Below are 17638 nucleotides of genomic sequence, written 5' to 3' on the forward strand. Positions count from 1 at the left end.
ACTCCGCGGTCCTGCCTCTTCTCCCCGATCGCAGACACTATTTGAGGAGCATGCTCATTGTTAGTCCTTCTCTGGCAAAATATTGAGCAGTTTGTGACCCAGAATGGAGCTGGCTCAGGATCTGCCCCCAAGCTGCCGCTCGCTAATTAAAAATAAACAAATAACTAACGAGTGCAGGCTAATTGTGCATCTACGGCTCTGGGTTGGTTTGCAGGAATGCCCTCTGACAAGATATTATCCCCTGAAGAAACAGCACAGGGTCAGGTCAGATGGCTTCCCTTCATCTCTCAGTTGTCAGTGACGGGGATGGAGGCGAGCATTACTTCCCATCACGTGTTCTGGGAGGCACCAAACGAAGCACAGGATGGGAAATAATTATCCCATACTACCATTAAACCACGACCAAATTCCAGAAATCTGCCTGGGACGCCGGCTGCTCCATGCACGTGCCTCACTCCGCTGGATCACCTGGTGCTGCTCCTCCTGCTGCGAAAGGAAGAGCCAGCTCCATCCACTGCCTTGGTGCATTGCTGCTGTGGGAGGAACGGGATGAGGGGAAGGGACTTTTCTCCTTGCTCGTAGGATTTCTTTATGCCTGCGCTGCCTGTGGCATGCAGACACTGAGCCCGAAACCTGTTTGAGCGCAGATCCTGGCGAAGAGATGCTCTCAGCCTCCTTTTCGCTGCCTCCCAGCACAGCCAGGCACCTGCCCGAAGCCTCCCAGTGGCGTGTCCGGCGCTAATGGGATTTGCAGGAAGCGAGGATCAGGCCTGCAAGGACCCCGTGACCTCGTCCTGCGGTACGGAGAGATTAAGCGGTTCCCAAAATAAAAGTTTAAGAAGCAGCACTCCTACAGCCTCGAGTTACCCCTGCGAGTCAGAGCTGCAGAAGTTAAAAAAAGGCTCCTCCGAGGCTGGTGCGCGTGTGTCAGGTTAAATATAAACACTCCTACGGGGAGCAGCAGCAGGCTGGAAATTATTCTGGGTGTTACAGAAATACCCACGGCAGGACCCAGGCCCTGCCGCACGTCTTCCAGCGTTTCTCAGCAGCATTTCAGGAGCCTGCACAACCCGGCCTGGGGCACGCGGTGATGTATTTATTATAGGTCCGATTTATTTAACCAAAGGGAGGAATTGAGGATTGGCTATTTTAACTTTTCTCACAGGCACGAGCCACGTGAAGCACTTCATCCGCAGCAATGTACCCGTAACGTCCCCGGGAGCCAAGAGAGGGGAAAAAAGCCAAATCCTACCATTTTTGAAGACTCAGTTCTTCGAGAAGCGACCTCTCGGGTGCCGTTTGCAGACCCTCAGCCATCCCCACTGACTCCAGGCAACAAGTGCAGAGGAGAAGAGCCACCCAGCGTTGCCCTCCCTTACTTTGGAAGTCGTCCTTCTCCCCCCAGATGCTCACTTTTACATCGTTACTCAACACCCAAAAGGCCTCCGTGCTGCAGGAGGAGGTTGATAAGCTATCACAACCGAATTTATGAACTTCACGCAGCAGGCACATGATGAATCCCATCAGTTAAGTCAAACCAGACGACGACAGCAGTCCCACCTCACCTTTGGAGCCCATTCATTCTCCCCGTTGGCAACTCGCAGCCTCTTTTTACCCAGGAGGGAAGGGCAACGCTCTGCCCTTTTATTTCGACCATGGGACAGTTCAGAAAGGTGCAGGGGGGGTTTGTAAGGATCTGTATCGCCAGCTTTGCATACAGAGCTGGACAACACATGTTTGGGAGGAAATAAGAGAAGTCACAACAGGAAAAGGAGGAAAACCAAGAGTACTGCCAATTCGTTTTGCAACCTCAGGCCACAGTGACCCCCTGCAGATGTCCTGGCCAAAGCGATATCCTGCAGATACGTGGCTCAATGGCAAGCTGAGCTCTTAACCATGTCACGTCAAAAACAAGCTCCCTGTCCTCCAGGGGGAGGGTGAGCAACGCCCCAAAACAGGCTCAAGCTGGAGCTTTTACTCCGTTGAACCAAAGTGAACCAAAACTTCTGATCTCAAGCTTGGAAGATGGGTGCTGTGGGATGGAAGTGGCCTTTTGGCTTCTTATTTGCATCTCCTGCAGCACCATGCAAATCTGAGCAGGTGCAGGAGCTACCACTGGTTAAATATAACGACAATGGAAATAAAGGCAAAACCAATATTCCTGCTGACATTACAGAAGACAAAGGTGAAGTATGAAGGAGCAAAGACTCCTTGTGCAACCTCTTGGACATGGAAAAATGAAGTTGGCAGCAGGCTAGAAAGCACAAATGCAACTTTCAGACCTTCTCGCTATGGGAAAAGCAGCAGCCTAGATTTGTTCTAAATACTAATTTTACCATCTTGCATTCAATAATGACATGTGCATCATTAGAAACAAGCACAGTTTGAAGCTCCAGCTACCAAAGCAATCTCGTACAGGCTCACACAACATCTCCAGCTCACCAGGTGGGGTGATGGTCCCGAGAGTCGGGGTTTTGGACAGACTTTTACCTCCATTTCCTCCAACGGAGGGGAATTCATGAGCGAACACTGCAGGTTGCCACAACTGCTTTCCGTGCGTGTAGAGGGGACAAATACTCGGTTATGAATTTGCAACCCTATCACGAGTCTTACCCGACTGCAGCTGAAGGAGGATCCTGGTCTCTGACTTTTGTGATTCCTGGCTGGGATTAGGGAGAGGAACTACGTTATCAGTTCACTGCACTGGCAAGATCATTCTTGACACCTCAGCACAAAACACAGCACTTTCATTATCTCACACTCAAAAACAAGCCACGTTTTCTCCAGCTCTTCACAACAATGCTGCAGTCACGCCACGGGAACTCCCTCGCTTAAAAGACTTGGACAGAAGCAGGAGGCTTAAATAGAAAGCTGAACAGGCACATGTGGCTCCAGCCTGGTATTTGGAGAAGGAAACCAATCCAACACCTCAGTCTGAACAGCATGAGATCCACAATCCTCTTACTTCAAGCCTGAGGAAGCTAACGTGTATTAATTTTAATCTTGAAGCGACAGGTCCTACTAAACCTGCAAGAGGTGCAAATGGGAGAAGAGGCGTACCTCTCCCCCAGCCATAAGCTGAAAATTTAGTATTGCATTTCAGTCTTCTGAACGTAAAACACATGAAAAAACAAGGTAATATTTCCCAAGCATCTCTAAAATTAAACAGGCCATCAGTTTTTAAACATTTAGGGAGACAACAGGTACTGTTGGGCACTGCACATGAGTTTCTCCCTATGGTTTCTCCTTTACTCCCAAAGCACACGTCCCTCCATAAACATATTCTCAATGTAGCTGATGCTTTTCACTGTATTTTGAAATAATATCAAAGCTCGCAGTAGCTGAGCAATTTAAAAATATTTTTTTCCCCAACATCTTAAGTTACAAATACAATAAATCCTGAATAAGCAGGTCTTAGTTCAGGAAAAGCTAAAGTAATCCTTGGATGTATTCAGTGCTGAAGAAGAGAGTGTGTTATCTCTGTATGTGACACGAACCAAACTGAAGTCAGAACACTGCAGCAGCTCTGATATTTAAGGCAGGAAGCTGATGGACTGGCGGGGATGAGAAACAAAGGGTTATAAACACTACTCACAGAAACTGAGCTGTGTAAGGAACTTCTCTGTTTAGAGAGTTTATCCAAGAAATATGAAAAGCAAACTCGACTGCTTCACAGAGGAAACACCCCAGACATTATGGGCTTTTCGACAGAGGAAAAAGTCTTCACAAGTAGCAGTAGCTACCGGTTAGAATGAGGCACATTCAGATTAAAAAGTGATTTGCCCAGAGAAGCTGTGGCTGCCCCATCCCTGGAGGTGCTCAAGGCCAGGCTGGATGGGGCTTTGGGCAGCCTGCTCTGGTGGGAGGTGTCCCTGCCCATGGCAGGGGGTGGAACTGGGTGGGCTTTGAGGTCTCTTCCAACCCAAACCTTTCTGTGGTTTTATAATTCACAGCTCAAAGACGCTACTAGCAGTGGTAGGGTCTCTCTTCCAACCAAATTTGGGGCCTTTCACAGCCCCAAGCCTGCAGCAGGGGGCACGGGCAGCAATGCTGCTGTTTGCTCAGCTGGCTTCTTGTCCAGCAAGGCCACTTACAAACCTCACTCCACGAGCCTTGGCATCTAACACGTGTATTTGTCTACTCCAGCTAATCCATTTTCGAGGAATTTACAAGCTGAAATGCAAAACTGTGTCTTAGGATCTACAACAAGCACCCACAACCCCAATTTGCATTTGTCAGCATTTATATTATGCTTTTTGCTGTCCAAATAAGATGTCCGGGAAGGCTGCATCATCGAAAATGAACACGCAGAGCCCCTGCTGACCATTAGAAGGTCAAAAATATATGCTGTGAGGAATGAAATGAGCTATTCGCCAGCTTTGCTTCTGCTGCTTTAATCACAGAGTTAAAACAGCACAATCCCTTTAATCAATACGTAGACAGCTCTGTCAAAACAACAGTGGTTCAACACTACACGTGCACATTAATGCTTTCACAAGGAAAACCACGAGCTGAAAACAAGCAACCAAAACACCCCACCAACACGACTATTTGGATAAAACATAAGGCACTAAATTTAAGGAACTGCTGTGCATTAAGGCTTGGCTTTTACACATCCAAAAAAATGTAAAAAAGGACCTCCTTCCCCCAACCCCCTGCTCCTTTATTTCCACTGCTACCTACCTTCCTGCTTTATCAGCAGCCAGGCGGTTCTGCCTTTAATCGGACCTAACCAAATTAAGATTTCATTTGAAAACTTTATTGTGCCAGTGGCTTTTGAAAGGGATTTGAAACTTTGATCGACTGGGGAGACAAAGAGGCAAACAGCACGGCTGGCACAGATAGCCGAAGGCTGCAGTCCCCTCTCAGAGTAGGGCCACGGAAGGACTATTAAAGATAACTCAAGGTTTAACATAATTAAATTCTATTAATACAGGGCTTGCCTGCCAGCAGGAAAGAGATGGGCTCGACTTTTTGGATGGAATAAATCATTTAGGTCCTGCTTCCACGGTGTAAATACAGCCAGGCTGAGGAATAATGCAATCCTCTTGAGCATTTTAAAACACTAAGGGTTCTTCTGGTGGGTAGCCAAAATGTAGCACGTCCCCACACAGAAGTAAGGCTGAGAACATGTACATCTGGTCATACACAAGAAACCTGTGGTTTAGACAAAACTGTCGGACTTCTACCCAGCTACCTAAAGCCCAAATGCTAAATATTGAGCATTATTTTTATTGACGAGGCTTATGAATTACAAGGAATAAGATGCATATAGGAAATAAAATTATTCCAAAAGCATAAGCATACTTATCATGTAAAAGCAGAAAAACCTCAGTTACTCGTTTCCTGCTTGCTCAAGTCTCCCACAGCAGTTCAGATTTGTTAGTAATAAGCATTTCAGGCTTATCAAGGTTTCTAAATATACACACACGATGACCCCTGCGTTCCACCTTCAGCTTATCAGGACACTGCATGCTTAATTCCTGGATAAATACAACTGACCTCTAATGTTCAAAGATGAATCCTTTCATCGTGGCTGCTGACTAACAGTAGAATGTGTCAGTCTCGTACTTCAGAGCTCCTATTTATCCAGCCTAGCAGCCAAGCGTTCCTCTCTCCTCATGGTGGATGTGACCACAGAATCATTAAGGCTGGAAAAGCCCTCCAAGAGCATCTGGTCCAACCATCCCCCTCCCCTACCACCACTGTCACCCACTAAGCCATGTCCCCAAGCACCAGGCCCAGCCTCTCCTTGCACATCCCCAGGGACGGTGACTCCACCACCTCCCTGGGCAACCCGTCCCAGTGCCTGACTGCTCTTTCTGAGCAGAAATGGCTCCTCATTGCCAACCTGAACCTCCCCTGCTGCAACCTGAGGCCATTCCCTCTGGTCCTGTCACTGCTTACCTGTGAGAAGAGGCCGACCACCAGCTCCCCACACCTTCCCCTCAGGCAGTTGCAAAGAGCAATGAGGTCTCCCCTGAGCCGCCTCTTCTCCAGACTGAACAACCACAGCAACCTCATCGGCTCAATTCAGGAAGGAAACAAATACACGCTCACTTGCAACTACAAGCAAGCAGTCTGAATAGCAATACTTCATAGGCAGTAGAGCATTCTGTATTTCTCAAGTGACTCGTCCCTCGAAACCTGAAGTCTGTGTGATGGGACTTGAAAGAATGTCCTAACACTGAGCAAGGGAAAGACAAGGATGCACAAGAGTTGGGCGAGCAATTATGTTATAATTCAGTTCAAATATTCGTGCCTCTTCCTGTGCCTAGTCTCTTCTGCAAAAATACCTGCGAGTCTACGGCTGACACAACTGAGAACCACAGCCAGCTCAAAACAGGGATGTGTTAGTTATTACTTATCTGAAGACGCAGACATGTGCCTGAACCAGCAGTTGCTAAGCTACACAGCGAAGCAATATCTTGCACTGCACCTTTTGTTCTCGCAGATAATGCCCACGGCAGTCTACCAGTTGTGTGACTCTTTCGTTATTCAAAAATCCTTATTTTAGTAACTGATACACAACCAGGCACTACGCCGAAAGTTTAAAGAAAAAAAACTCCCCAAAAAGTCACCTAAAACAATTCCAGGCTGAAGGAACATTGCTGGGCCTCCTTGAGGAAGACTTGTAGGCTAAATTTGATTTAAGATTTATGTTAACAACACTGGAGAAGAAGAGCAAGCTGGTATTTGTTACCAATACTAACCTGGAAGGTGTCGTCCCACGTCAACACACAGGGCACAATGGAGTAATGTAGTGAAAGGGTTGGATTACTTGGGGATGGAGGCAGAGAGATGTGATGATATTTAACAAAAATACCCAGAGAATAGTGTGCAAACAGTTCGCCAAAAGGTGCTATAAATGCCTATAAGCTGCAGGAAAACAGCTGTCAGCAACAAGAGGACAGTAGTACATACATGTACATCATTCCCAAAATCACAGCTCAAAACGACCCAGAAAAAAAGGCAGAGGAGATCCTACAGTTTTCTTCTCTCAAATAAAAAACTTCCAGCTGTGAAAAGAGAGAAATAATGCCACCGCACAAGGCACTAGCAATACTCCCACTAGAGGGGGGGGGAAATATCATTTTGAGCATGTTAAAAAAAAAATCTAACTGGAATAAGTGCACATTTTTAGGCTATGAAGGGAACAGAGACCAAACTGCAAGAGAGGAGTTTGACTGAAGCAGCTTAGTAATACAAACCCAGTGAAACAAGTGAAAATAATAAAAAAAAAAATGTTCCGAGATATATATATATACTGATATATATAATGCCTGCCATGCTGAAGTGAGTTCAAACCATCAAGTTTTTCCTCTCTTAAACTCACCATTTAATCATAAATGTAAAAAAAAAAAAAAAAAAAAGAAAGGCAAATATGCTCCTTAAATTACATACCAAAGTACCACAGTCATACGTTACCTCCTACCTGCTACTTTCTAAAGCAACCCCCCAGTATTTCCTCATATATTTCCTCACAAGAACAAAAAATGTTCTCAGCAAGAAGTAAAGCTATGAGCAGAACAGCAACAGCAGAGAGATACCACACAGAAACAGCAAAGCCACGTTTTCTCTGAGCTTGAACTGAAGCCATACTGGTTCTTCTGGGCAACGCCGTCTGCTCCAGCTCGGCCTGTTTTGACTGACCCAGGAATAAAAGGATCTTGGTAGCACCCAAAACTTCAGTTAAACAAACAGCTGCATTCCCCCACGGTGTGTTTAAAGGAGATATGCCCCTAATCCCTCCAAACCCCCAGCTGAGCAGCTGACAGCCACAACAGGCATGGGGCTGGCCTTCAGCAGAAGCACAAATCCTTCTGGCTCCGCTCAGCTGCGCTGCCCAGTGCTGAGCTCAGCCAGATGCGGGGTGTACACACAGCCCTACACGCCAGCAAACCCCTTTAACTTCTGCTGACTCCCTCTTAGAGCTGCACCAACCCCATCTGGGCGTAGTGGGATGATTCAGACAGAAAAACTTCTACTTACGTGGTCCCATCACCAGCTGTCCCCTTCTGGCAGGGGGTGGAGGAGTCACACCTCCATCGTACCCTGTGGCACATCCCGCTCCCTGGGATAAAGACCAGTAAGACTGGGGAGGAGAGCTGTGGATTGGGGGAGCCCTCTGTCACTTCCCCCAAAAGCTGCTCTAATCCTTTACCTGTCACACACTACGTTTTTCAATAGGTGGCACAATCTCTGGCTTATTTGGTTCACCTGCTGACCAAAAACCCTGCCAGTATGCAGGTGTTGAGTGGAATTACACATGTGCGGGCAGGGGCAAGGAAGCTTTCACAGCAGCACCACAGAGAGCAGAGGGATTTCCACACTGTCCTAAATCGCCCCCAATTTAACTGCAGTGACACAGGGATACTTGGAAAACGAGGACGTGACCTGGAGGCATATCTGTCGCAGCGAAAGGGGAAAAGGTGTAGATCATAATGCAAACAGATCAAGAAGAGAGCCACAGGAATAAAACTGACGGAAAAAGATTGGCTTAAACTGTTGGCACCCAGCGAAACTGACTGCTACTTTTCCCTCTGAAGACCTGGAGAGGACACAGCACTTCTCTGCTTTCCCAAGAAGTAATTGAAGGGCTTTAAACTGAAATGTGCTGTACCCTGCACTATTAACACCAGGGTAGTACGTATCTGAGACAGTTTCTTTATGCATATAGTCTGTCTGCCTCTCTCTCTCACATACATAATGGCTTTGAAACTATGCTGATTATTTTATCCATCATGCTCTGCATTTCATAAACGTACAATTCAAGCACGAGCTGAGAGGGCAGTGGGGATAAAAAGTAATATGTACGTAGAGAAATCATCACCGTTATGACAGAGAACTGTCACGTGAATTTTTTGGCAGAATAAAGAGAAAACTTGCTGCTTCTTTGAGACAATGAAGCCTTGCATTCCCCAGTGCAAATATTTTCCCTAGATAGAAGACTCACCCTACTAACTCAGGCTCTTGCTGAGGTAACCTGAGCTGGAAGGGGTACCTCAAACTCTCTTAAAGCTGATTTTGGAGGAGAAAGGGGCACAGGCAGGTTAGCAATTCTGATCCCCTTCACCACTGACAGCAGCAGAACTGCCAGTGGGCGTGTTTCTAACGTCAGTACCTCAGCTGGATGCCGCTGGACTGGACGTGCTGAACCCAGGCCAAAGTCTGTAGTAAGACTCTCATTACAGGGTAGTAAATGCCTATCTATAAACAGGGTAGTAAAAAATATTGCCATGGATATAAGTGAACGTACATCTCCTTTGTACACGGTGATTGCCTTTCACATTATCCATTTCTTCTCAACACCAACGCTACCAGCATAATATCAATGCAATGACTAAGAGGGCAAAATAAGAGCAACTTTTGTCATTTAGATACCAGCAATGCGTAGAAGGATATGAAGGGCTTCACAACAAACTCATTGAAGTGAATTCCTTGCCAAAAGCAATGATAAATTTATGAATTTATCCTGAGCTGGAAGGGACCCACAAGATGAACAAAAAAAATTCTGAATCTACTCCTTTGTCCCAAATAAAAACACGTAGGACTACCAACAAGATTATCAGCAGAAGGTGCCACACACCAGTTTGCAAACAAATGTGCCTTTTACTGAGGGTCTTATCCCCCCAAAAGTGATGCCAATGGGAAGACATCCCCTGCTTTCAGCCAGTGACAGGTCCCATGGCAGCCTGCTGTCTCCTACCTGTTTGCACAGCTTATCGTTCTCAAGGCTGAACAAACCAGCAGACAGTTGGTTTCTTCAGGCTATTCTTGTAGCTTGAGAGTAAGCTTCAAGGCTGCAACTTCTCAAATATTTGCAGATTGACTCAACACGTCACAGTTGCCAGTTCCCACTCTTGCAAGTTGCAAACTCTGTCCAACCATGCTGCTTAACGTGCAAGGGAAAAACTCAGCTCCTATATGGTGTAATTCAATGCAAAAGGTAATTCTTACAGCTGGTCAAAAGCATGAAAAAACTCCCTCAGCTCTTCATCTTTCTTAGAGTCTTTCCCTTCTCTTCAAAAGGGAAGAAAAATGTTTGTTTTTTTTTTTTAAATCTTAAACCAGACCAGGAAGAAACAGAAATACAAATATCAACCTTGATGCCTCCAACCAGCACTTAGCTGATGCTGTAACATTGGATTCAGCCTCCAGCCACTTGGGATAGACATCTGCTCAAAAGCAGAACGGGGCCAACAGCGAATTTCACAGCCTCCTTATAGAAAAAGGAGTCTCTCCTGTTCTGAATGTGATACACACTGAGTCTGTAGCTGTAAGTCAATCCCATGCACAACACTCTTGGGAATTCACGATGAAGCCATTCTTCCTCTAGAATTAAATCCCAAGAAAGAACGTTCCCAAATGTATTTCACAGGATTATAAATCACAGCTGTGCCTGATGTTTGCTTCTGGTTTTGATCTACTCCACATGTGGTGAGATTCAGTTGAACATGAAGCAAAATTCAGTGTGGAAGCTCCTGCTGCAAACCCAGGCAAGAAAAGTTAGGGAGCTACTGAGCCGACCAGATGTAAATGCTGTCTGCATTGTAGGGTGCACTGAATTTCCCTCGAGACTACCGACCAACCTGGCTAGATCACACTTGATTATAAGAGCTTTGAAGGGAACTTTGCATACAGCCAGGAATTTTGACATTTGCCTGCCCTGCTGCAACATCAGTATGTGGAAATGCCCAAGGTGTGCCTGCTCAGAGGATCCCCCCTAGCAGAAGCCCACTCCACCTTGCCAGCTGTCTCTGAAGAAAGCTCGTGCTGCCTCCTGCCAAGCCACTGGGAAGCACTGCTGCAGGCTGAGTGCTCAGTCTGTGTGCATCTCCCACCTTCGCTCTGGGATTACTGCTTCATCTGTGCCTCAAATCACATCCCTGCAAACAGAAACACCAAATCCCAGACACCTTCTGAGCTCTGTTCCCCAGCTCCACACTGGCGTGGGAAGACACCTACCTAACAGGTGCAAGTAGGGAGTGAGAAATGAGACTGCAGATTAACATAAAAGCAAACCACTCCATCGGGACTAAGCTGTGACTACAGAACAGACAACTTTTGCCTGTGTGTGGTGTCTTTGTCCTGTGTTTCCAGGACCCTAAAAAGTCTTCAGTCCATGCAAGCCCATTTTAACACCTGAAAACACTCTAAAAACGAACAAAAACACAAAGATAAAATAAAAGCCAAGCTCCAGCATACAAAACCAATTCAATTTTTACCATACCCGGCAATATTCTTCCAATAAGAGCATCTAGCAGCCAAAAGGACTCTTCTTCATTCTTTGTAATAAGAATCAGGTATCCAGCTATGAAATTCATGCCCTGAAAAAGGAAGAAGAATTTTAAGATGCGTACACTTACCTTAAGAGTTTCTAGTTCATTTATTTTGATTAAGAGCTAAATTACCACGGTATATAAAGTGAGCACATCAAGTACAGTCTAGTAATAAAGGCTGCTGTTTCAGTAAGCTGTTAAACCTGCAAGAGGACAGCTGGTGAGAATTATTATCAAAGCTCAAGGAGAGAAAATTAAAATAAAAAGCTTAGCAGTGTATAATTTACATTCAATTTTCCCTTTTTAAAGAATCCCAAAGCCCTGTCCCAGTGTTAACTGTTGACTGTTCTGACCAGCACCAAAACACAGCTGATCTGAACATGCAATGCAAACGTAACACACCTGCAGGTGGACCACGCAGCTGCAGAAGGAGAGAGCCTGATCCAAACACTCCTTTGTAAAAAGCTGCAGCTTTTATGAGCTGTTGGTGCTTAGCCCATCAAATGACTACAAATCATTTGCTTCCTCTAGTACCTCTGGTACTGCTCATGGTGGGCAATGACTCTGGCCACTGCAGCTCCTGCCTTTCAGCGTAAAAAGGAAGGGAAACAGCAGGAAGGAGGGAGGGGGAGCTACCAAAAAATTATGAAAGCTTAGTCAACCCATAACTGGCCTGTTCTGACTGCATTGAGAACACACAGGTTGTGAACTGGTATTCCCCATAAACATATTGCCTCAGCCTGAGGCACTTTTTTTTTGTACCTGCCATAATATCACTAAGTTACAGCAGTATTACTGATTTACTTGCATAGTAGCTCGCTTTCTTTGGACTCCTCATCTTGAAAACAAACAAACAAAAAACATTTAAGTGTATCTTTTCTATTGTAAACAAGATGACAACTGCAATATCACAGCAAGCACACCAGCATGACAATTTACCAAAGGTGTCTCTGAAAGTTTTCCTAAGCTAACAGGAAATTATCTTTAAATATTTACAGGCTATGAAAGCTGGTGTTGGTTACACTGCCTTCTTCAGTTCCATCCCTTTATTTGGCCTTCTCCCTGTTCTCTCCCCTTCCACGCTTGACTTCTCCAGCATTGTCTCTCGGTCTCCTGAGTGCTGCCAGTTGTGGCTCTGAAGAGATGACGGCCACCAAGGAGGCCCTTCACAGCCTCTGGAAGCTACAAGATCCTATCTCGGCTGAAATCTCATTTCTTGCATTCAGCAGATTTCACTTGCCCATCCCACCATACAAGGCCTTGCAACACTCCCACAACAGGGAAATATTAGGACGTGGCACCTTCCCCAGGGCTTCATTTTCCAGCTTTGAGTCACGCAGCACTTGTTACTCAGACAGCTCGGACAGACCTTGCGTGGCCTTACACGGTGCTCGGCCTTCTAGCTAGGGAGGCAACGATTTGTTTCGAGGCCGACAGCTCAGGAACTGCATCTATCTATGGTGACAAGAGCCTGCTTGGCATTGAACACGGCACGCACAGGAAAATAGTCTTAAGCATAAATTCACAGGGCTCTTGATTTTAGGCAGTACCATGGCCTTGTCACAGCATGACCATGCGAAGCCCAACACACTCCCAAATGGGGAGCTAACTGGCAGCAAATACTACAAATGTGGTAGAATTGTGAAAATGCCCCCTGAAGAGCCTTCAGATGCCAAAAAGAACTCTGCAAAATACTAAAGTTCTCATTTTTTACTCCATTTTCTAGTGTTTACAGGGTCTCCGCTACAGTGCAGCGGGCATCACAATATCTACCTGGACAAAATCTGCTGCTTCGCTAGTAGAAAACATCCTTTCCTGAAACATTCCCTGATTTACAACGTGCCTTGGAAAGCAGACGCTGCTGGCCTTTGGTTTATGGTCTAATTATTTTTAGCCAGAAAAAGTAACATTCATCCTGTGAGGACACCAGAGGCGAGGAGAAAGGAGAAAAACTAAACAAATCACTTTTTTTTTTTTCTTAAGTTACCTTTCATCTCCAATGTTCATAATGCCATGTGCAAAGATTAGCACACTGATTAAACAATATACCAAAACTTTTCAACAACTGGACATCTATTTTGTTTAGAAGCCAGCATGGTTCAGAAGTGGTACGTTTCTACCTTGATATAAGGGCCTGACCCTTGCAAAACAGACTATTCACAGTTCTATTCCTTCTGTTGTTCTCAACACTTTAAACATCACATCTTAATAAATTTATAATACCGAGAACAACAAAATGGAAAATCCAGGCATCTTTTATTCCTGTTTCAAATAATCTCTGTATTACAACTGGTCAGTATACACAAAAATAATTTGTTTTTGTGACTTTGGTCTAGCTTTAAGCCTCTCTAAGTCTCCTCCTTAGTCTCCTACTCTCCAAACTTCAGTAAATATAATTCATAATCTTCTAAACTTTGGAATAATTGTATATACCGTACCAACTTCCCCACCTAGCATGAGATACAGCTTAGCACTTGCATCTTTGGTGAAGAAAGGGAAGACTTTCTAAGTGAAATTCAAACAATTTGTCTTCCTACCTGCCTGTCTATACTTGGAGACAGCATCAAATAAATGCCACCATTTCCCTTTACCCAATTATCCCAAATCCTAGGTGATATATCACATGAGCACTGGTTTTCCTGTGTTTTGAAAAACATTCCAGTGAAAACAAAGACAACTGAGATCTCATCACGACTCCTACACTCCAAGGACTATTCCAGGAAAGACGGCAGGAGGGAGGAAGAGGGAAAGACAAGCTCTCTTTCTCCTCTCCAAAGCATGAATCAAACCAAATACAGTGAAGTAGCTACAAAAAGACCTTGGGGAAACTCACAAGGATACCTGAACATGCTTGAAGTGATTATTTTTTTTCTCTCCCAGGGCCATTTTAAGAACAGAAATTGTTTGTGGATCTGCTTCTGAAAGTGCACATTCAAATGGGCAAAACCAATTACCACTAGTGAAATGCAGCATTTAGAAACAAACAGGGGAAAAAAAAACAAACAAACAAACAAAAAAAAAAAACACAACACAGTGACTACATACCTGACAATATCCTACTGCTTTATTGTGGTGCCCATACGCTACCAATACGTTGTAGAGCGTGTGCTGCAGGCAGGGATCGGCCGTTTGGCGGAATTTTATGTTATCTGGAAATGTTCTATTCATGTCTAGACAAAAGGGAAAAAAAAAAAGAACAAAATTAAGAGCTGTTCCCTCCTTGGTCTTCAAAGCAGACTTTTACAGCTTTCCTGAAGCACAACCGAAACCTTATTAGACTGTAGTTTTGGTGGATGAATTTTACCAAGAACCAGCTTTACCTCTGTTTTGGCTAAAAGAGCATCTACACTTGAGGATAATCCATTCCTAGAAAGACTAATCCTATTAGGGTACAGAAAACGATTTCAAGCAGGACTAAAGAAATTCTCCTGCAGAATGGACTCAAGGCCTGACTGCAAAAGCTTAAATGAAAGCAAACCACTCGTTTAGACCCAGAAAAAAGAACTCATACCAAATTTATCTAGCAGAGTGGCATGAAATGACCTACACCTCTAGGAAAACATTCTCATAACAAATCCAATGATCTTTCAGTTGGCCTATCATTCAGGGGGCTTCAACCAAGCATTCCCAAACAACTAAAAAGAAATAGTCTCATTCCTGTAACTGAGCATGTCTACTTGGAATCACAGTTGTTTTTTTTTTCCCTATGATGTGAATAGCAGGACTCACCTCTCTTTACAAAGGCCTAAACCATGCAGGTTTGAGCTAGTCACCCAAACACCCTTTGGTTGTTGGAAAAACAGGCAGAGTTAATTTTTAGCTTGCTTCACTCTATAAAGAGGGAAGCCAAGGTTACTAATCCACTTCCACGTCTGATTTTTAGAAGTCCAAGTCGGGGGAAAAAAAAATGATTTGAAAGTAACATTACTTTGAAGATTTTTGAACCTTGAGACATTAATAAAACAAGTTATTTTGGTTAGCTTTCTTTTAGGTCTTCCATACTGGAAGAAGCCTACTACAGTTCTGACACAAACTTGAGCTGTAAGCAACTCAAGGAAGAAAGTCGCACAAAATCGTGATTAGTTTCATGAAAATCACAAGCATTAAAAAGACTTTACTCACTCTTTCTTCCTTTTGAAGTCAATAAATCATTTACAGAAATGGGAGGGTTAGAAAATATTTCACCTCACCGCTCATGTGACTTAGAAGAAAAGCTGAAGGAAAAAGCTAATTTTTAAAAGGACTTGAGCAACAGCCAGGCAGTTACAGGATAACCAAGTGCTGTCTTTCCTCTTGGTAGGAAGAGCAGCACTGTGTTTGCATAATTGGAATAATTTCTTGTTTACTGAAACTTAGGCTGGGCTTTTCAAAAAAAAAAAAAAAAGAAAAAGATGAATGGTGACATTTCAGCTGTGGCTCTTCCCCCTAACCTGTGCAGAATCCACACCTCAGAGCTGACCTGCTCTCCGCTCACCTACTTCCCTCTGGACAGATGTTAGCAGCCAAAGGAACACAACCTCGAGCTACTGCAGTTTTGGGGAAAGAAAATCACCAGAATAAACTGAGCAAGGAAATCAAAGTTAATGCTTTTTACTGATAGATAAACCCCAAACCATGACAATCTTGTTGTGTGAAGACCTGCTGACGAGATTCAAGCTATGCACAGGAACATGGGTCCAGGAAGAAAGTCACAGAGAAATGACTAGCTACTTCTTTGCAGTACACTCCGATTAAATCCCAAAATGGTATTATTTTTCTTTTCAGATCCTTCAATGCTGGGAACTGGCGGTGTTAAGCTCCTGTGAAACACTAAACCAACAGCTTTCTTCTCCTGTTGATTCATCTCTGTGCAGCAAGCATGAGAAGAGCATTGGCTTGCTTCTTTCCTTCCCCAGGACTGCAGCATTTACACCTCGCATTCAGCAAGACAAACATAGGCAGGAATCCACATTAGCCTCAGTTGAAGAGGTATTTATTTTAACACACACAATTAGAACTGTAGATGCTATTTCTGGAGCAAAAAGATGTTTAGTGTTTTTGCATCACTCTAGTGCTTTTCACATTTAGGGTACTTCCAAAGCCAGGCATGCCTACAAGCCAGACTTCTTCAGCTTGCTACCCCACCCTTTCTGTACATATCTTCGTATCAATGTGCCTCCCACTCCCAGACACAATGCCCAGTAGATCACACAAGTACTTATTTATTTATTAACACGCTGTACTCCATTTTGATCACACTTCTTCACTACTGCTAGTCTGTAACTTGCTTCTGTTCTGAATAGATTCCAGGCATTTTTTAATTTTTTGTCAAGTACAAGCATTAAAAAACTCCAGTGAAAACCTAATCTCATTATTCTGGAGGTCATCGATAATGATTTGGAAAAGTAAAATATGTAAAAGGTATTTTAAATTTGATATAATTGGTATTCAGGACTCAGCTTCAAGCTTTACTTTGTAGTAAATGTTTACTTTGTAACAATGAGAACTAGAAATTGTTCTAGTTCTCAGTAAAAAAATAATTTTTTTATTTTTAAAAGTTAAGTTGAAGTTTGCTATCAACTAAGACTAGAGAAATCAAGCCTGAATCACCCAGCTTCAAGTAACAGTTCAATAGCTTACAGCAATGAAGAAAGCAAACTGGGATAGGATTTTCTACAAAAGGAGATGAGAACAGTAATACCACTGCCTGGAATTGCAATTAAGCAGCATCCTGTGTCTTGGTTATTGCATAAACTCCAGTCCCTTTTGCCTCCAAAAGGTGATACCAGAACTGGAGAGAAGGTAGGTAAAATATTCTGAGGAAGTATCACCACACACTTTCCTTCTCCAGTTCTTCCTTTAACTGTTTTGGCAGACAGACAAGGAAGCGAGGTAGCAGTTGGGCACCACCTGATTTAACTTTAACACAGAGCCCAAAGAGCTGACGCTGCTCTTCCCCATGGCTAAACGCCATGTAAAACTCATGAGAACGTTCCTAACCTCCACAAATAGGTCAACCCCCCTTCAGAGAAACTTACTCATGCTTTGAGCAGTGTAGAGTCGATTTTATAGCTTACTATAGTCTGAATTACAGCTCTGAACCTATTACGAAGGATCCCACAACCGCTACCCGACCCACACAGCTAGGCCCTCAGGCCAGCAGTCATGAGGTGCCATACAGGCCGTGGGGACTCTCAGATATCAGATATGTTTGTCACCAATACAGCTCCCCCTCATGAAATGCTGTCGTGGGTTTATGTGGCAAGGTTTTGGTAGCAGGGGGCCATAGGGGTGGCTTCTGTGAGAAGGATCTAGAAGCTGCCCCATGTTAGGTGAGGGCCCCGCTGCTGACCAGAGCTGAGCCAAAAAGTGATGTT

General features: G+C 44.3%; 1 protein-coding gene across 2 annotated transcripts in view; it reads right to left on the minus strand.

The window, feature by feature from the left end:
• Nucleotides 1-17638, minus strand: part of GRTP1 (growth hormone regulated TBC protein 1) — a 31046-nt gene that overhangs the window by 3634 nt on the left and 9774 nt on the right. For both annotated transcript variants that reach the window (XM_084291490.1, XM_084291491.1), the window contains exons 4-5: nucleotides 14328-14452; nucleotides 11234-11330 (exon numbers count right to left, since the gene is read on the minus strand). In XM_084291490.1, coding sequence (XP_084147616.1) covers nucleotides 11234-11330; nucleotides 14328-14452 — 222 coding nt within the window. The remainder of the gene's footprint in view (nucleotides 1-11233; nucleotides 11331-14327; nucleotides 14453-17638) is intronic.

This window comes from Netta rufina, assembly GCF_964035555.1.
Source record: "Netta rufina genome assembly, chromosome: 1".
NCBI lineage: Eukaryota > Metazoa > Chordata > Aves > Anseriformes > Anatidae > Netta > Netta rufina.